This window comes from Chinchilla lanigera, unplaced genomic scaffold (genome assembly GCF_000276665.1).
Source record: "Chinchilla lanigera isolate Chin_1 unplaced genomic scaffold, ChiLan1.0 scaffold00113, whole genome shotgun sequence".
In the NCBI taxonomy this organism is placed as follows: Eukaryota; Metazoa; Chordata; class Mammalia; order Rodentia; family Chinchillidae; genus Chinchilla; species Chinchilla lanigera.
Window position 1 is genome coordinate 3943192 of NW_004955514.1, and position 19999 is coordinate 3963190.

The 19999-nt window shown below is 56.6% G+C and overlaps 1 protein-coding gene across 3 annotated transcripts in view; it reads right to left on the minus strand.

Moving 5' to 3' along the window:
* Nucleotides 1-3758: 3758 nt before the first annotated feature.
* The window catches only part of LOC102021380 (SWI/SNF-related matrix-associated actin-dependent regulator of chromatin subfamily E member 1-related-like), a 20693-nt gene continuing 4452 nt past the window's right edge, over nt 3759-19999 (minus strand). For 2 of the 3 annotated variants that reach the window (XM_013506853.1, XM_013506852.1), the window contains exons 3-11: nt 17056-17135; nt 15912-16035; nt 13536-13656; nt 12122-12180; nt 9704-9812; nt 7394-7597; nt 6566-6657; nt 4761-4890; nt 3759-3888 (exon numbers count right to left, since the gene is read on the minus strand). In XM_013506853.1, coding sequence (XP_013362307.1) covers nt 3884-3888; nt 4761-4890; nt 6566-6657; nt 7394-7597; nt 9704-9812; nt 12122-12180; nt 13536-13656; nt 15912-16035; nt 17056-17135 — 924 coding nt within the window. In that variant the 3' untranslated portion in view covers nt 3759-3883. Of the gene's footprint in view, nt 3889-4760; nt 4891-6565; nt 6658-7393; nt 7598-9703; nt 9813-12121; nt 12181-13535; nt 13657-15911; nt 16036-17055; nt 17148-19999 lie in introns of all 3 variants that reach the window. The other variant, XM_005408817.2, reaches the window with a different exon arrangement.

Genomic DNA, 19999 nt, shown 5'->3' on the forward strand with positions numbered 1-19999 from the left:
AACAGTCTTTCTTATTAATAGTTGTTTCATCAATGCCTGAAATGAAAAGTGTCCTTTGTGGCCTATGTGACCACCTTTACATTTGATCTCTGTTTCCAAGATACTCACTGAACAGTGTTTTAATTGCTTTTGGAAACTGCTGACGTGTTCTAATACCTCTGATATGCTCTGCACACCTCTCTGCAGTCCTAACTTAGTGACTCAGTTTACCGCCTGAGCCCCCAGTCTCCTCCTGTTATGCGGGCCAGAGCTGGTCTTCATGTAGGCGCCTCAGGCACAGGATGCCTCCTGTCCCCCAGGGAGCCCACTACAGCCACCATCACCGCCGGCACCCCAGGCCTGGCTCCCAACACACCCAAGGCTCGTGGCGCCCCAGCAGCACACGTGGATTCTCTGCTGTCCCTTGTCACTCAGAAAACACTAGCTCAAAGATAAAATTAAGATTTTAAAGGCAGTGACAACATAGCATTAACCCATCTCGATGCGCTTCTAAAGTACAGACAGGGAAGCTGGACACCCTAGGAGTCAAATAACGTCCCGGAGCTCTGCAGTTACTTGGTGGATGTGCACGCAGTCAGTGTCTGGAGCCACCGCTCCTGGAGCTCAGCTGTGCGGCTCAATCCTCAGTCCACGGCCCGAGCATCGCCTGTCATTGGTCCTCGGGGTTGTCAGTCTCTGCCAGACCCTGCCTAGAGTGACGAGGGGAAAGAGCCCAGGTGTGGGGCTCCCCTGTGTTTAGTCCCAAATGTGTGAGATCAGACTTAGCAGGCCTGTGGGGAGGATCAGCTGGGGTTTTTAAGCTGTAGCCTGTGAGCTGTGAGGACATCCTGAAGTCACCATGGTGAGCTGTGCCCAGCGCTTGTGTAACATGAAAGACAACACAGGGTCAGAGTGTGCCCTGGAGCAGGGCGAGTACTGGTGGGCGTGGGTTTTGGGCCTTGAGTCTGGTGCTGGGTCCCCTGGGAAACGCGTCTCTTCCTGGGCCTCCTTGTCCAAGAAGTCGGACTCAGATAAGGGTGTGACCGCCGGGAGGCCGGGTCACACCACAGGGTGTAGTCACCCTCTCATTGCCAAGGGCCTCCCCTACACAGTACGTCCTTCTGTCCAAGGGCAGTTCAGTCTGGTTTTGGGTCCCATCACCTCAAGGGACTTGGATTCCTGGGATACTTTAAATGCACCCAAAAAAGCACGTATTGCTGAGGCCTGTCTGGGGTGCAGTGAGCGGTCAGTCAGGGGTCGCATTTCAAGGAGCAGGCAGGCACCCAGGACTGCATTCCGGTGCCTCTGTGTCCCAGCCACATCCCGATGGCTTCAGCATCCTCTAACCCCAATTCACCCCAGATTGGACCAGGACAGAGGACAGGCTTGGTTCCATCCAGCGAGCGCCAGCTCAGCCGGTGGGGCATGCGCACACCAAGCTATCATCAGTAATGACCCCGTGCCTGGATCCTACAGAGCACCACGCCCAGGTCGTGGGCAACGACCTGCACAAACTGCACCTGCTTTCATCCATGCAGTGACCCCAGCAGGCATCCAGAGCCCCTTCCCTGGATCAGAAAACTGAGGCGCAGGGAGGAAGCGCTTGCTCGCTGCCCCACCCCAGCTAAGGTGCTCTGACAGTGAGTCTGGGTGCTGGCTGTGTCTTTCTGACATTCAGACAAGAAGTACACAACCTTGCTAGTCTGGCTCCTTGGTGGCAGGTGCGGAGGCGAAGGTGACAAAGGTGAAGGAGGGGCTGGAGGTCCTGCGGTGTTGGAGAATGGCGCCAAGGCTGCCTGAGGCAATATCCTCACCTCCTGCACCCTCCTCGCTTCCAACCTGTCCTTTCCTGCTTCTCTTGGTTTTACCTCTTTGTGTGGTTTTGTGAAAAAGCCCTGGTCCCAGGTGCCTGGAGCTAGTGGCTACCAATGTGCTGTGTGACCCAAGAGAAGCATTTTCCTTCTCTGGCACCAGCTGTTCTGGTGATGAAATGGAGAGGCCAAGCTGAATGAGCCCCAAGGTTAGCTTGGCATTCGTGTTAGGGTTGTCGGATACAACACAGGACACTCAACTACACCGGAGTTTCAGATAAACTTGTCAGTATAAACATATCCCAAATACTGCATCAACTTACACTAAGTTATCTGTTGATCACGTGGAACTTCGATTTTGCCAGGGTCCTGTATTTTCATTTGCTTTGCCTGCCAATCTGTTCACAGTCTCATTTGGACAACCCGTATGTTCTTGGTGACCCATCAAGCAGGTGGGGCAGGTCCAAGGGTGGCTCTTAGGGAGCAGCCCGTCTAGGGGGTGCTGGGAGAGTGTCCCACACAGATGGCTGAGTAGGGAGCAGGTGGTGCAAGGAAGGAGCTGGCTCTGAAAGAGAAAGATGCTCCTTTTCCTCCTCCTGGGGGCCCCATGGCTGCGGTAGAGAGCTGGGCTTTCCCTCAGACTCAGCCATGATGGAAAATAAAGCCAGCCCTTTGCTCAGGCACTACCAACAAGGATCAAGCCTCTCTACCCATCTGTGCAGGGCTAGGGGTGTCACGTGCATGACATAACCTGTGGAAAGCTCCTGGTGTAATGCAGACTTTGTGTGACCTTGCTGTCTACTCTCCCTATACTTTTCTGTTCCCTTCATTCCTCACCCAACCTGAATTTTGCTTAGAGCAGCCACAATTTTAGCTAAAACTACATCTCCCAGCCTCCCTTGCAGCTGGGAGCAGACATGAGCCGCCATCTTGGTCCTTGACATGCAATGGAGCATGCTGGTTGGTGCCTTCTAAAAGCTGCTTACAAGGGGGCAGAGCAGCTGGCACCCACATTTTTCTGTACCCTTTGTCTCCATCCTGCCTGAAGCACAGAAGTGATGCTAGAGGTCCGGCTTTGGGCAGAAGAACACCACCATATGCCGGGGGAGCTATGTAGAAAGACAGCAGGCAACTGGGTTCCTCCTGGCCTGCACTGCTTGCCACTAGACTTTCCCTTATGTGGTGATGTGCTGTGACCAGGCCTCTGCTGCAGTCAGGCAACTCCAGACCTGCTGCCTACACCTCTGTGCTATGCAGGAGCCACCCTCATCCCTTTCTATAGTTGCACACCCATTTACAGCTTCAAAGTGCAAAGGCAATCTTTCAACTGCAGTTGCTGTGTAACTGCCTTGTGCGCACTCCCTGGACATCCTGGCCAGCCCCCCACCCACCCTGTGAACACTTGCCGCATCTGCCTGGCCCAGGGCTCTCCTGGCCTGAGCCTACTTTGCTGCAGCGGCTCAGGTTAGAAGTAGAAAAAGGGAACCCTCCCACCCCCTCTCCCACAGAGACTGCAGGGGGCAGGGTGGTACATGCCCCAGCGCCTTGGCAGTGGGCAAGCTCCGGCCAGGGACCAGCTCCGGCAGCCTGGATAACCCACCCTGTGTGGCTGTCCTCCTTCCCTCTCTTCCTCCCTGGAGTCACCTCCCAAAGAACCCACTTGCCTGCAAATCCCGCTTTCAAGATTGGCTTCCAGAAGACCCCACTGGGACACGCTAGGGGACGAGGAGAATGGGTGCTTGTCTTATAATCCAGTGGAGAAAGCTGAAGTATCCCCCGAGTCACTGAGCCAGATCATAAGAGGAAGGGGTGGGTCCAAGTTCAGGGCCCCAGAGCCCAAGGCTGCTCGGCCCAGGTACTCTCTGAGGGAGCCTGATGTGGACAGACAGCGTTCTACCAGATCTTCGGTCACACTGTGGACTCGGGGTACAGGAAGAACACTCCCCGGACAGACACAGGACACAGGCAAAGTCTGCTGCTCACACACGCGCACAGTTTATTTCCCCCTCCGTCTGACTGTCCCTCTTCGAGGCCTCGAGCCCTTCAGCCTTCTTCCATCTGGGGTCCCGTGGGTGCTGCACTGGGACTGGGCCTCATGCTGCAGAGTTGGGAGGGGAGCAAGCGAGCTCAGCGCCAAGCCCAGAGGACCCTTGCTCTTTAGCCCCTGCTCCTGTCCCCAGCGGTCTCGAGACTGTTATGCACGGCAGCTGGGAAGAGCTCAGAGCTCTGCCACGACTGGCTCTGGAAGGACGAGCCCTCCCCGAAGGCTGGCCCAAAGGGAGGGCCACATGCGGGCGTCACTCTGCACCTCCGCAGCCCCAAGTGACCCAGGCGCCACCCTTTTGAGCTGTGTGAGCTCAAAGGCCCAGTCCAGGGCGTGCATGCAGGAGGTGCTCAGAGAGGCAGACCCGAGAGGTGGGGCCGGGAGAGGTGCAGGAAGCAGCGGCTGGAGCGAGGAGGAGCCGGGCTGCATATCAGTAAAGGTGTCCTGAAAGCTGCTTCCTCCACTTCACACAGGCCCAGCACCAGAAGGACACTCAAAAGGGCATGCCAGCCCCTCCTGGCACCACACCTGTCCCCAGAGTGCCCGGAGTCACCGCTGCAGGAAAGAGGCCACTGCACCCCGACAACCTCCATGCCCATGGCTCTCTACCTGCCCAGAAGCTATGGCCAGGGGCTCCCAGTCTCTGCATCCCCAGCCTGGTGCCCAGCTTGGGGCTGGCACCCATGGGTGCTGCACGAGGGAGGGTCAATATCACTGCCTGTCACTGCGTCCCCGGCAGCCAGCATGAGCTGGGGATGCACTGGCCATGTGGGACGTTTGTTGAATGAAGGAAAGAAAGAGTGGCTACATGCGTGGACCAGAGACCGAACAGACAGAAGTCTTGGCCAGGGCATCCTGGACCAGTGAGGACTGCGGGGAAGAGGTGGGCAAGGAAGGGGTGGTCGGGGCCTGAACGTCCAGCTCACCCGTGTCCGCCGTCTGCAGGCCGAGGCAGGACAGCAGGAGCGGCACGTTGAGGTTCTCCAGCTCCTTCTGCAGCACCAGCCCGCACGTCCGCAGGCCGGCCAGCTCCACCTCCAGCCTCTGCTGCTGGCTCTGCGTGCAGGGCCAGGGGACAGACCGATGACAGGCAGACAGATGGACAGGTGGACAGGTGGATCCAAATGTGACCAGGGAAGCCAGCAGACGTGGGTGTCGGTCAGCCAATAGACAAGCGGGTGAGGATAGACAAGAAGTGCACGTAACAGTACATGAGTAACTGCGGAAATGACGGGGTGAATAAGCACACAATAACTAGGCGATTGGGTCAATAAGTAAGTGGACAAGTGAGTCAGTAATGATGGCTTTGTGGAGGCTCTCACTCAGAGCACGGGCTGGGAAGGGCGATTCCAGGGGCTCAGGGAGCCGCCTGACTTCAGCTCCACCTGCAGGGCCTCGAGGGCATACACGAGGGACCCCAGACCATGAGCCGCCCTGGATGACCACAGCGTATGGGGTGGGCTCTCGGAAACAGGCATCTGTTGGGCCTTCTCCCCTCACCACCCCTGACCCCCACCCCTGCATCCTGGGGATGGCAGAGCTGCCTCTGGGGCTCAGCCAGGCCGGGCACTGTGCTAAGAGGGCGCCAGACCCTGAGGCTCCCTGACTGGCTACTTTCTGGGGATCTGTCTCAGAGGGGCTCCTGCTTGCAGGGTCTGGGGAACAGAGGTGTTTTCCTGTTTTTGAGCTTAACAATCAGCGCTCATCAGCAATCTTTTTTTTTTCCCCTCAAGGAGAAAGCGGGAACGCAGTCCCCTACTACCGCAAATTATTCAGTTGAGTTTCCCACATTTGGGGAAATCGCAGGGGTCAGCACATCCGGAGTGCAATGCACAAGCCTCACCCTCGAAAAACTACCTTCACGATTATGGTATCTCCTCTGCCAGGTAAGTCGCCAGCAAGCTTTAACAAGTGCAGGGAAGGCGCAAACCACACTCCGGAGAAAATGCATTCCCATGGGGTCTGGGGTGTGCAGAGGTCTGTGATGAAGCGGCTGTTGGTGGGAATGTAAGCAGGCCATGCTCCAGAGGAGTGCTGGGTACCTCTAAGGTACTGTGCTAAGTTCTCCCATGGGTCTGCTCATCCATGGCCACCCCGGCCCCTGGGGCCAGTCTGAGGCCACCACTGGGTGACAGGCAGTGGGGAAGACAAGTGCCTGCGGCCACGGCTACAAAAGGCACGGCCAGGGGTCGAGGCACAGATGGGGTTGCGGGAGGCTTCAGCGGGGAGTGGGATTGTCCCAGCGGGAGCTGCAGCCACCAGGTAGAGGACCAGGTGGCATCATGTGTGGCCCGTCACTCGGCCAGCTCAGGGTACAGGCTTCTGTGCATTGGGATGTGGAGGCACAAAACACACACTGTTTTGTTTTGTTGTGTTTTTCAGGACAGGCTCTTGTTGTGTAGTCCAGGCTGGCCTTGAACTCACTCTGTAGCCCAGGCTAGCCTGGAACTCGAGGCAAACCTCCTGCTTCGGCCTCCCCAATGCTAGGATTACAGGCATGCGCCTCCACACCCGGCTGACAGTGCCTTTCAGAAGGACACATAAGGCACACACTTGGGCAGAAGAATTGCACAGGGGTTTGCAAAGCTCTTAGTTATTTGGCTTTTTTGGTGCTGAAGATGGAAGCCATGGCCTTGCAGAGCCCCACCACGAGCATCACCTTTAGTGACCCCTGGTCTCCACCCTTGGCTTTCTGAGCACCGCGCCCCCTCCGGCTCCGCCCAGCTCGCACCTGGAACTCTATCAGCTGCCTCTGCAGGGCCTCCTGCTCCGCCTGGGCTCGTTCCAGAGTGCCACGCAGCTCCCCCAGCTCAAATTCCTTCACTGAGACCAAAGGCAAGAGAAGCTCTCACTGTCTGCCCTTGTCCACCCAAACCTGCTCTCCCTAGCTGTGCAACCCTGAGCCAGTTCCTTCACCTCTCTGAGCCATACCAGTCTGCCTCTCTAGAAGGAGGTGCGACCAGTGCCTCCCTCACACAGGTGAGGGCTGGGACCCTGGCACAAGAAGCCCCCTGGAAATCCTTTCAAAGAGTGCTTATGGCCTGTGCTCAGCCCCGGGCAGCATGCACAGGGGTCTCTGTGTCTTCCTCTGGTAACACAGGCGGAGCACAAGGAGAAATGGGACAGCACACAGGGGACTAAAGAACCACAGACGCCGCCCGCTGCCAGGCACAGGGGTGTGGGAGATCCTGCGGCTACACAGCAGGCCTGGCGAGGAGGCTGGGAAGAACACAGGCCTGAAGCCGGCAGCCTGGCCGTATATCTCAGCTTAACCGCTCGCCGGCCACGCGAGAGGGCGAGTTGGTCCCCGTCTGCGCCACGCTGTCCTTCTCTGGGTGGAGGTGGCCGCCGCGCGCCCGCAGCTCCTCCCGGAGAAGGAAGAGGTCCCCCACACACAGTGCTTCCACCTCCGCCTGCGGTTACTTCCCGTTCTGCCCCCTGCTTCTCCTCGCCTTCCTTGTTCGCTCCCCCTGAATGCTGGTCTATGAAGCAGGGCTCCCACCAGGACCCCAGAACCCTGGGTTCCACACGGGCCCGGAGTGGGGGCCCCACCACTCACTTTTCAGCAGTTTCCAGATAAACTCTTGCCAGAAGTGCAGGTCGAGGGAAGCAAAACTCCCCCCTGGAGCCAGCGCCCCAAGCCCAAGCACACTGGGGCGCTCGGCTTCCTCCTCCGACTTGGCCTGCTGCAAATCCCGACCCTCCTCTTCCTCTGGAGGTTCCAGGTGCCGCAAGTACTCAGCGGAGTCTTTCTCGAATTCTCCTAAAAAGCAAAGAGATCCGTGGCAAAGCTCAGCCTTCCATGGGCACAGAATGGGCTGCTCCATCATGCCAGCCTCTGTTGGCCCCACCTGGGGCCCCCAGCGGTGGGCAGAGGACTCGCAGTCCAGGCACTCAGTCCTGGGGGACGGAGGCAGCAGGGTGGGCTTCCTGGAGCTCTGGCTAAGAACCTGGCTTCCTGGACAACCCTCTGCAACTGTGAGCAAAAATAAATCTTTCCTCTGCCAAGTTGTTTTTCTCAGGTGTTTGTCACTGTGATGAAAAGCTGACCAAAACATCCTCACACCTGGTTCAGGGACTGGAAGGGGTAAGTGCTCGAGGCACTTTCAAACACATCCACCCTTACATCTATTCATCCACCCACCCATCCATCCATCCATCCATCCACTCATCCATCCATTCATCCATCCACTCATCTACTCACCCATCCATCCACTCATCATCCATTCATCCATCCACTCATCTACTTGCCCATCCATCCATCCATCCATCCATTCATCCACTCATCCATCCACTCATCCACTCACCCATCCATCCACTTATCCATCCATTCATCCATCCACTCATCCACCCACCCATCCATCCATCCACCCACCCACTCATCCATCCATCCACCCATCCACTCATCCACTCACCCATCCTTCCATCCATCTACCCATCCATCCATCCATCCATCCATCCATCCATCCATCCAGTCATCTGTCCATCCATCCATCCATCCATCCATCCATCCATCCATTCATCCACTCATCCATCCATCCATCCACTCATCCACCCATCCATCCATCCATCCATCCATCCATCCATCCATCCATCCATTCATCCACTTACTCATCCATCTACTCACCCATCCATCCATCCACTCACCCATCCATCCATCCATCCATCCATCCATCCATCCATCCATCTGTCCATCCATCCATCCATCTATCCACTCACCCATCCATCCACTCATCCATCCATCCATCCATCCATCCATCCATCCATCCATCCATCCATCCACTCACCCATCCATCCATCCATCCATCCATCCACTCACCCATCCATCCATCCATCCATCCACCCATCCATCCACTTATCCACTCACCCATCCATCCATCCATCCATCCATCCATCCATCCATCCATCCATCCAATACTCATTGAGGGGCTGCTGTAAGTGCCAGGCAAGACCCTGGCTGGTCCTCTACAATGAATTAAACAAGCAAAAACACCCCGGAACTCTTGGGGCTCTATGCTGGTGGGAGATGAGAGACGACAGTGGATGTGAGCAAGCTAAGAAGGGTGTGAGAAACCTGTGGACTGGTGAAGAGAAGTAGGACAGGGAGGAGGGAAGCGAAGGGCAGGGTGACTGCACAGGGGGCCAGGGACGGCTTCTCTGGGCTGGTGACAGTTCAGTGAAGGCTGTGCCTGCGCATGGAGGGAATGCAGTGCCCAAGTGGGGCGTGGCCGGGCACACGCTGGGGTGAGCACAGGTGCCAGGGGGCTGTAGCAGCACCAGCGAGGACTCGAAGAGGAGCCAAGGCCCGGGCGATGGCCTGAGTAGGTGGCCCTGTTAGCTCAGTGGCAAACTGGTGTCACAGCATGGAGGACTGGGGTTACTGGGGCTGGCAGGGGGCAGGGGCACTTGGCCAGTGGGGACACGGTGACGGCAGACAGGAGGAGCAAGCAGTGGTGGCCACAGCACTGAAGGGTATAGTTAATAACCACAGATGGCGCACCCCAAAATGACAGAGGAGAGGATTCCCCAGAGGATTGCCCACCAAGAAGACATGCCCGCTTCAGGAGGGAGATATGGGAACAAGCCCGAGGGGATCTCCGCGCACGCACGCCACTACAGTACTGGCACTGCACCTGGAAACAGCTACCCCTGCTCTCTGTCAATCAAAAGATACACTTAAAGGAGCCAATCCACACAGTGATCCTCGGAAGGCCCGCCCAGCACTGAGTGAGGTTCACTGGGCCTGTCCTGTGAACAGGGGGCCGTGCTGCTGGTGAACCCTCCCAGGGGGAGTAACGCGGCGGTGGTGCTTGGGCTCCCCGGGAGTTCAGGTCACCCCCAGGCCGGGCCTGCTGTGAGACGGGGTCACCTGTGAGGTTGTGCAGGTGCTGCCTGCCCAGCAGGTGCTCCCTCTTGTTGTGCCTCGAGCTGAAGCACTGGCGGCAGGTGCGGCAGTGCAGGTCCCCGTCCTCCGGGCCCTGTGGATGGGAAGGGGCTCCGGTGAGCAGGATAGGCAGGGCACAGCCCCGCTGAGAGGCCTTCTGGGGACAACCAGGAACTGGAGCTCGTCTCCAGGCCCTGCCACCGGCGGGAGAGAAAGTGCCAGGCATGAGGCAGAAGGGTTTGCCTCGATCCTTAACCACCGTGACCTCTACAACTGTGGGACAAGCATGTGTCCTGTGTGTGTAAAGCATGTGTCCACAGGTGCTCGTGTACGTGTGGAGTATTTCTGGTGGTGTTTTAGAACCTGGTCACAGCAGATGTCTCTGGACGCAGAGGCTGGATCTGAGGGACGGGGCTCAGGCCTGGGAGAGGACCCACCTCTTGATCAACTGTTTGCATATATATATATATATATAGTTTGTTTTACACAGGGTCTCACTGTATAGCCCAGGCTGGCCTCAAACTCAAGGATCCTCCTGCCGCAGCCTCCCAGGTGCTGGGATCACAGGTGTTCGCCTCCAAGCCCAGAAGCAGATTCTTTGCATTTTAAAATCATGAACATGTATTATTTTTAAACGAGAACCCTAGCTAGTTAAAAAAAGCACATGTAACTCTCTGCTTTTGCTAACAATTTGTGAAAGTTGTTAGACTCACAATGGAGCCCCTTTTGTAAAGCAATCACCAAAAATGAATGAAGCCGGGAGGTCATAAAAGGAGGGACCTGTGGTTATGCCTGAGGACAAGAAGTGTCACAAAAATGCCACAGCCTTGCGCCGGGGATATAGTGGCACAGCGCCTGCCTGGCAAGTGTGAGGTCCTGCATTCCATTCCTGGTACACAAGGGAGAAAAATGCCACAGCCCTGCGTTAGGGACACATAGGGACACATGCTTAACTGTCACCAGCCCAAAGAAGCCGTCCCTGGCCCCCTGTGCAGTCACCCTGCCCTTCGCTTCCCTCCTCCCTGTCCTACTTCTGTTCACCAGTCCACAGGTTTCTCACACCCTTCTTGGCTTGCTCACGCCTACTGTTGTCTCTCAACTCCACCACACACAGGGACCATGGCCCACACACAGGGACCTTGGGGCCACTCGAGATCCATCCCAGGGTGTGACGCAGTATCTCAACGCTGCTTCTCTTTCGGGTCCTTCTGCTCTGCTGGACCCAGTGCCTGGCATCTTCCTGCGCTTACTTTAAAACTGTGACTTAGCATCCAGCGGTAGAAGGGGTATTAGCCCCAGGTCCCTGAGACATCTGGAGAAAATGTCAGCGGCCACTGCTGTTTCCTGTCTGGTACCTCCACCCACCAGGAGGGGGCGCCACTGTGCCTCGTGTTCCCCGCAGCTGCCTGGAATATGCCCACATGGAGGGTAGGAGGTGAGCACCTGGCAGAACACGGCCAGCCAAGATGAGCAAAGAGGGGCTCAGAGAGTACTTTTTGGCACGGGGGATGACTGAAGCTAGGGCCGTTGTCCCAAGCAGCATCTGCAGCCCTTTTCATCTTTTTTTGTTGTTTTGAGACAGAGTCTCACTAAGTCGGTAAGTTGCCCAGGCTGGGCTCAAACTTGTGGTCTTCCTGCCTCAGCCTCCCAGAGAGCTGGGATCACAGGCATGCACCCTCACGCCTAGTTTCTCCTGACTCTTCACGGAATGCCGTCTCAGGATCGCTGCCCTCCGAGTCTCCTTGTGCTCATCCAGGCAGCCCATCCCGGGGAGGCACATCCGTCCCAGCAGCAGATGCCATCCAGAAGCCATCATGCACTCGCTGACTTGCCCTGCCAGGAGTCCTGGCCCACTTTGCTCACCCACATGCCCTCAACACTTGGTCTTGTGTCTCCAAAGCTGGGCTCCGTGACCCCTGGCCCAGGGGCTTGGCGAGAAAGGCCAGGGGCGAGTCTGGTGGCTGGGCCGTGCGCCGGCAGTGCAGGTCCTATGCCACGTGTATCAGGGTCACCCACCACCATCCACTCGGGACCCCACGTGACAGGGGTGTATTCTCCCACAGTTCTGGAAGCTGGAGCCCCAAACCTAGGTGACTGGGCCAAGGTGCATGTGTGGGGGCCTCTCCCTGGCTTCAGAAATCGGTCCACTGTGTCTTCCTGTCTCTCTAGGCTCTGATGGCTCCCTCTGTGGTCACCCAGGCTCCTTTTCTGGGTTCAGTATGCCTGACACGCGTGACAGTGACAGTGGGATGTCCCAGCCCAAGAGCCTCAACTTGGTCACTTCCTCACTAAGACGGCGCCCTTTGCCACGCCAGGCAAGACATGAGCCCAGGTACCGGGATGGGGCCTCTCTCAGGAGGGGCTGTTTCCACCTACGGTGATTCTCCCTTCCCAGACACTCACTTCGACGGCTGAGAAGTCAAGGCGCTCGCTCTCGAGTTCGCCTCCTGGGGTCCCTGGTCCTGGGGGAGACACAAAGGACATTAGTAAGACAAGAGATTGCCCCAGAGCAGGGCAGCAGCAGGGGGCCCAACAGCCCCTCTCTGCCCACAGCTGTCTCCTTGGGGGTCCCTGCTGCCTGCTAGGCTTCAGGCCTGGCAAACACCCCACAAACCACGGCTAACACCTGGCCAGGTACGATGTGAGACAAGGCAGGAACAAGATAAAATGGAAGCCAGTCATTTTTCTGTGTGGCAGACTGTGGGTGATACTTTGTTTTTTTAAAAGAAAAAGTTTATTCTGATGATCACGATCATATTTTTACATAGTAATCATGAACAAAATTATCATGTCTTCAATGAGGCAGTAACACATTTTAATTGTTTAAACGCTAAGCTGTGTTCGAGGGGCCTTTCCTCGTAACATGCCAGGTTTTGACACGATGACAATTTATACGCAGAACAAGGAGGGGCCAGGGGCCTCTGTGCAAATGAAGAATTAAGCAGGATGAGGGTTCTGGGCCGGGCATGTCAGGGAGCCAGGGTGGGCAGGGCGTGACAGCTGCTCACAGGGACGCTGGGGTCCAGCTGCTCTCTGACCACTGCAGACGAGGTATAGGTCTCAGGCACACTCTGTGACTCAACCTTACAGCCATGACAATGACACTATCAGAGACCAGGTGCTGGGGCTGAGCCATGGCTGACTCATTTACCGGACCGGTTTCCAGATGATGCTGGGTGGAAACCCACAAGGTACAGTAAGCCTGGATGCAGCTGCCTCTGGACTAACCTGGCCCTCGTGTTGTTTTTATTAATAAAACTTTATTGGCCCACAGCCATTCCCCTGTGTTTACACAGCACCTGTGGCCACTCTCCTGTTACAGCCACACCTGACGCTGCTGTGCCCCCAGTGGTGCCTTTGGCGCTATGGCAGGGTGCTGTTGGCATGCACACTGGTGAGCACTGCAGGGACACAGGGCTGGACACAACTGGTGTGGTCCATGCAGCAGCAGCTGCCCAGAGTGTGTGAGAAATGCAGATTCCTGGGCCCACCCCTGACCAGCAGATCAGAACCTGCATGTTAACAGCCCCCAAAGGTGTGCGCACGTTGGAGAGGCAGCTGCTCCGTAACTGCAGGATCCCTTCTCTTTCCCCTAACCTGAAAAGCACCCTTGGCCCCAGCAAGCGCTGTTCTCAGCCCTGGCTGCTGGAAGGAGCCAGATGCCTCCTCTCTCACCAGGTTCAGGGTGGGGCTGAATCATGCAAGAAGAAAGCGCCGTGTCCTGCTGGGCCAGGGAGGACGCGGGTTTTCAGTAGAAGGTGGACCCAAGTGCTCTGAACAGCAGGCTCACATGGAGGCCCACGCCCGCCCCACTCACCGCGCAGAGCCCCGTGGGCCGCCCGCCTCCGCAGGAAGGCCCGGTAGGCCTGGGAGCTCTGGTAGGCCTGCAGCTCTCGGATGTAGCGCTGCTTGTCCTCATCGGCCTCGTAAATGTACCTCTGGAAGCGGGGGACAGAGATTGTGAGACCCACCTGATCTGGGGCCTGGGTCCTCCTGTCCAACCAGCCAGGGCTTTTTTAAGACATTTTAAGAAGCCATGCTCAGCTTCTGCTTGCACACCCCCAGGGATGGGGGTCTCACCACCTCCCAGTTCATTCCTTGTTTTAAGGACTTGCACAAATCAAAAACTTTCCCTTCCATTCTGCTAGGCATGGCCTGAGGACCACAAGGAGGGCAGCACTGTCAGCCTCTTTAAGGACACTAGACTGGTTTTAAAATTTTTTTTTCCCCAGTACTAGGGGTTGAACCCAGGGCCTTCACACTCAACTATATCCCCAGCCCTTTTTATTTATGTATTTTAAATTTTGAGACAGGTTCTCTTTATGTCACTAAGTTGCCCAGGCTGGGCTCAGACCTATAGTTCTCCAGCCTCAGCCTCCCAGAGTGCTAGGGTTACAGGTACAGGCTCCCACGCCGGGCTAAAGACACTGGACTTCTACGGGATTATCACTTGTGCAAACTCGAGCACTTTACTCCACGCGGGGCCCTGGGTGGGCCCGTGACACAGCGATGGCTCAGGCTGAGCCCCAAGCCCGGGGATGCTCCCCAAGCAGTCGCATCCCCTCTGTCCCCCTCCACCAGTAACGCCGTCTCACCACCTCCCCTGGCCAAATCCAGCTCATCCTTCCAGACCATCGCAGAGTGGCTGTGTCCTCAGAGAGGCCTCTCTGATGTCCCTGGCTGAGCTGGTCACCTCTAGGAGGCCCCAGTCCCTAGCAGACCGCAGTCCCTGGTCCCCTGTCCTGGGCTGCACATGTCACACAGGGACTGGGGGCTGAAGACAGGGCTGTGCCTGGTTCCCAGCGGGAGAGGACAGCCCAGGCTGGGGTTTGGGACCCTGACGGGTGCCCATCAGTAGACTGAGGGACAGCCAGAGTCGGCCAGGGTCCTCCCTAAGAATGCATGGCTAAGTGAGATGCACAGCAATGCCTTATGCACTGGGTATTTTTGATACACATGATCACACGACAAGTACAACTGTCTAAAAAGCAAGGATGGGTTGGGCTGGTTCCCAACCCAGGGTGCCGACACTGCCTAGGCAGCCTCTTTCCTTGGGCTCCAGGGCCCTCCTGGCACTGTCCTTGGTCCCACAACTGCAGGGACTTGAGCTGGCTCAGCGGATAGCTGATGGTGTCAGGCAGAGATCCCTAGGCTGGGCTCTGGGGCCGAGGAGCAAGGACTTCTGAAGTTGTGACAACAACCAGAGACCTGCATCTTGGTTGGGGGGCTCTGCACCTCACTCCATGACAGCTGCCCTGAGCTTTGAAGTCACCTCGTGAATTTGCAAAGCCAGTTGTCATCTGTCTCTGCCAGTGGGCCTGGGAGTGCTAGGGGCTTAAGTAAGTGACGGAGGCAGCAGCTCTCGTGCCTCAGTACCCTGGGCTCTGTCTCCCCACCCTGTTCTGCTCCAGGACAGCAGCCTGCATCTTCTTGCTCCCAGCTGTGTCCCCAGCAGCTAGCACAGTGCCGGGCACACGGTGAGCACCCATGAATATTTTCTTTAAGTGAACAAAACTATATCAAGTGCGCTGTCCAGAAGTCTGGGGGAGGGGGAACCTTTTTCCTTTGCTCCACGGCAGAACCTCCTATGCTTATTAGACAACTCACCTGCACCTCAGGGATGCCTAACCCTGTTTAGGAGATGCTACGAAAGCAATGGGGAAGCGGGTGGTGGTGGCACATGCCTGTAATTCCAGCACTTGGGAGGCTGAGGCAGGAGGATCATTGTGAGTTCGAGACCAGCCTAGGCCACAAAGTGAGTTCAAGGCCAGCCTGAACTGCAGAGTGAGACCCTGTCTCAAAAAGACAAAAAGAAAGCAACGGGGAGCTGGGTGTGGTGGCGCACACCCGTAATCCCAGCACTGAGAGAGGCTGAGAGACTGAGGCAGGAGGATTGTAAGTGTGAGCCCAGCCGGGACAGCTCAGTGACTTAGTGAAACCCTGTCTCAAAATAACCATTTGGGCTGGGGATGTAGCTCAGTGTGAAGGCCCTGGGTTCAGTTCCCAGTACTTTTTTTTTAAAAAAAAGCAAGAGGGTAGGCGAGGGGCCCCTTGCCTCTGAGGTTAGAAAGACGGCCCTGCCTTCAGTGTGGACAGAGGGACGAGGAGGCTGGTTCCTCGCTGGCTCAAGGCGGCAGCTGCCAGGCCCTTTGCAGACAGGGACCCTCTGAATCCTGGGAAGAAGAGGACTCACTTGCTTCCTCTCCTGAGACAGCTGCGCCCACTGGGCAGCCAGCAGTTTTGTTATTTCCGTGAAAGGCAGGTCGGGGTGCTCGGCCCGCAGCTGGCTTCTCTGCTCGTTCAGGAAAATCACGTACCTGTGCAGGGAAGAAAGATGCACCAAGGCTCTGGGCGGTGGCTGGGGAGGGGGTGGTCGGCGGGTCTGGACGCTGGGTCCACCCTCTGTTTTGCCCATGTTTTCAATCTAACCAGCACAATGGAGGTCAGATCTGGGGAGGACAGCTCGCATCGGCTGCCTCATCCACAGCCTGATGAAAAGCCAAGTGTCCAGGAGAAGGGCTGCAGGGGACAGGAGGTGTGCAGACAGAGTGGCCTGGTATGAAGGGGGACAGTTCAGAGCCCCATGCTGCTTTCACAGGCAAGTTGCTTAGCCCACCTCTGCCTCAGTCTCCTTCTCTGTATGGTGGACACGATGCCACCTGCTCGCAGCCTGGTGCTTCACATGCCGGCCTTACACCCTCATGAGCAAGGCTGCATTTTGAGGAAGACAGAGAGAGGCGGGGGCCACACCAGTCTCAGACCAGAAAGCTCATCCCTGCGTGTCACAGGAACCCAGGAAGCCCCTTAGCTGCAGAACTGGGTACACCCTGAGGCAAACAGGAAACTGCACAGGCTCCCAGAAGGGAAAGGGACCCTCGGAGCGGTGACAGCAGCCGGCTGGAGCTTCACTGGTGCGGCACAAGGTGCAGAGGATGAGGAGTGGGCAGGGCACAAGGTCGAGGGGTGCTGGGAAGGGGAACAGGACCTTGCTGAAGGTCAACCAGCATGCCACGGCCAAGGAGCACCTGTGCTGTCATCCTGGAGTGGAAACCAGTCCTGCTGTCCTGGGCAGTAATCCCTTCCTTGCAGTGATCCAGGCCCAGACCCACTGTCCCCAAGCTCCCTACCCTCACATCTGTGACCCAAGTCCAGTCCTTCCCATACCAGACCTACAGCTGAAACAACAAACAGCCCACCTGCGCCCCGTGCCATGCAAGGCCCCTCCCGATCAAGGGCCCTAAAGGCACAGGAAAGCTGAGAGGGGTTCTCACCCAGGTCACACAGTGGGCCCTGGCTGTGACCTGCACTTCCGTCAGCACTTTCTTCCCACACCTTACCCTGTCGTTGGTGCACGGGGCACGGGCAGGTCCTTCTGTGGCTTCCTCTTCTTGCCTTTGGGCCACCCCCCTTTCCGTTTCTGAAACAAATCCACAGAGAAAGCCCTCGAGAGCATCATCAGCACTTGGCATATTCTCACCATAACATACAATGACAACAGTTTAGTGACGGGGTTCTCTGCACATGGGTGGCCTCTAATCTCCTCTCAGCCCTGCAGAGGGCAGGAGCAAGCATCCTCCTAGAGGGGAAACTGAGGCACAGAGAGAGCTACAATGGCTGCCCGGCATCAGTCAGCAGGGGTGGGAGCCAGGACTTTCCTTCCCGCCAAGCTGCATAATGTTCACCATGCACAATCAAGATGCAGCCATGGGTAAGTCACCAGGTTCCCAGTGGGATGGGACCCGGCCTTGGCACAGGGGTGCGGGGCAGAGGGGGCAGGGAGTTGACAGCAGAGCTTGAGTGATGCTCACCTGAGCTCTCTGTATCAGCCCTGCGACTTACCTGCGGTGTGGCATTTGGAAAATTAGTAATAGCTTTGTGCCTCAGTTTCCCATTTGCACAGTGAGGGTCATAGCTGTCTCATGGGGTGCAATGAGGGCAAACTGTGCTATTAGGCACAGTCCTGAGATCAGAGCAGGGAACCCCATAAACTCTCAACAAGTGCATGCTGTCCCAACTACACAAGAGCCTCTCCCAGCGAGGCCAGCGGGCAGGCAGGCAGCCGGGCCCCAGCCCACTCACCCCATTTCATTTCTAGGTTCATCAGCCAGGCGACTGAACCCTACTACAGTCGGGACCCTGTGCCATGCTCCGGGCCCACAGGCTGAGCAAGCACTGGCTTCAGAGTAACGGCGGAGGCTGATGCTGCACAAATCACTGCACCCATTCACCCGCTGCAGAGGTCGAGGCTACGGGCGCCAGACTGAGCACCCTGCTCTCAGGGCCCAGCTCAGATGTCCCTAAGCCATGTACTCATTGTGCCCAAAGTGGTGGAGAATCATCAATCCGTGGCCTAAAAATCTCTATCAAATGCAAGTTTCAGCTCCTGGGTTTCTGACTTCATTCCCACACACACCCTCCTTGGCACTGCCAGGGTATAAAATGCAGAGCAAGCCACTGCCAGGCCCGATGGGCCGGGACAGAAGCACAGAGGTGGCAGAGGACATCTGGGCTTAGGGAGCAGGAGGGCAGAGCTTGGGCGGGGCAGAGGCATAGAGCCAGGTGGTGACCACGTGTGTTAAGCAGATAAGGTGGAGAAGGAGCCAGGGTCTGGGCACACAGTAGGTGCTCAGTGAGAGCCACTGTCACTCACTCCAATGCAAAGACAATGCTGACCTGCGGAGCTGACAATGAATGCTGCGCAGAACGACCTTCAGCACCACGGACAGCCCCAGGCTACAGCGGGCCTTAGGCTCCTCCACTGACTGCATGGAAAGGTCACCTTTTCTGCGCGTGCATAGTCATCTCAGGCTTTAACACGAGCACACTCTGGACCTGACCCTCCCATTCCCCACTTGAGGCAAATCCCACGTCACAGGAAGTCCCTTGGATGATGTGACGTGGCCCCTGGCAGGCACTGCCAGGCCCAGAGCCCGCAGTAAAGTCACAGCTTCCGCTAGACCTGGCGCCTCCACTGGATACTCAACTGCCTGGGCTCAGGCAGCACACGGGCCAGGTCCCCTCTGCCCTAGATCATGCAGCCACTTTGTCTTTCTACTTGGCCCCTCTGATGCAGCACACAGAGTGCGTGTTGTGTGGTTGGAAGGAACACTTTAACACCTTGTATCACAATTCTCCGTACCCTGGTACTATCGGTCAAAAATCAAGGCAAATGTGCTTATGGGTGTGCATCCTCCTTGGCCCTTTGTTTCAGCCTCTTTATTAAAAAAGTCCTTCCTGAGTGCTTTCTTAGTTTTCCCAGAAATCTTAGTGGCTGAGACAAAGGCTCCAGGGAGGCTGCAGGGATCTTTTCCCACAGAGCTTTTGTTCTTGCTGAACGTCTCATGCAGGGTTTTCTGAAACCAGCTCTGCCCTGAATACAGCCAGGCAGACCTCGAGCTCAGCATTAGCACAGGGCGTCACCACGTGGACAGCGTTGCCATGCACTCCGGCACTTCTGCTAGAAAGGAAAGGGCAAGAGAAGACACGCTGAGCAGGAGAGATGGGTTTTTAATAAGAGTGGAGCCTGCGGCAAGCAGAAAATCCACTGAAGGGGAAAATTCAAGCAAGAGAAATCTGTCCTGATAGGATTCTCCACCAGTGAAGACCTGTGACACTCAATTTACAGCAGACAGTGCATTTAGGGTATTGGCTCTACAAACGGGACTTTGTTTTACAAAGAAAACCTCCTTTGGGAGGCAGTGAGGCTTGAGTGACAGCACAGTTCCGTCCCAGGCCAGCCACGTATGACTGTTAGTCCCCAAAAGGCAGCAGTGGGTCAGGAGCTAGCACCTGTAAAGGGCTAGGCATGGGGCAGGAACTCGGCACACCTTCCCTCTCCTTAACGGGAAGGAGCAAGACTGAAGCAGGAAGCAAGCAACAGGGCTCTACAGGCCCCAAGCCAGGCTCAAAGACAATGTGTGCAACGCGAAATGTCACCCACTTGGGACCCGGATCCCAGCCTGTGGTCTCTGTAGGGTTTGTTTTTCTTTTGGTACCAGGAATTGAGCTGAGGACCTCATGCTTGCTACAAGGCGTTGTGCTGCTGAGCTGTATCCCTGGCCCATCTGTAGGTTTTATCAACAAATTCCTTAGCAACATCCAGTTCTGCTATTTCCATGTGGACAATGGTTCAGTCAAAGGCACACAATACTCCCCGCTCATCAGAATGGTGAAGAGGTTTTGTTTCCGCTTTGCCCCACTGCTTCCCGAAGGAGGTTTTCTTTGTAAAACAAAGTCCCCTGTGCAGAGCCAATACCCTGGAGATGGAACCCAAGACATTCC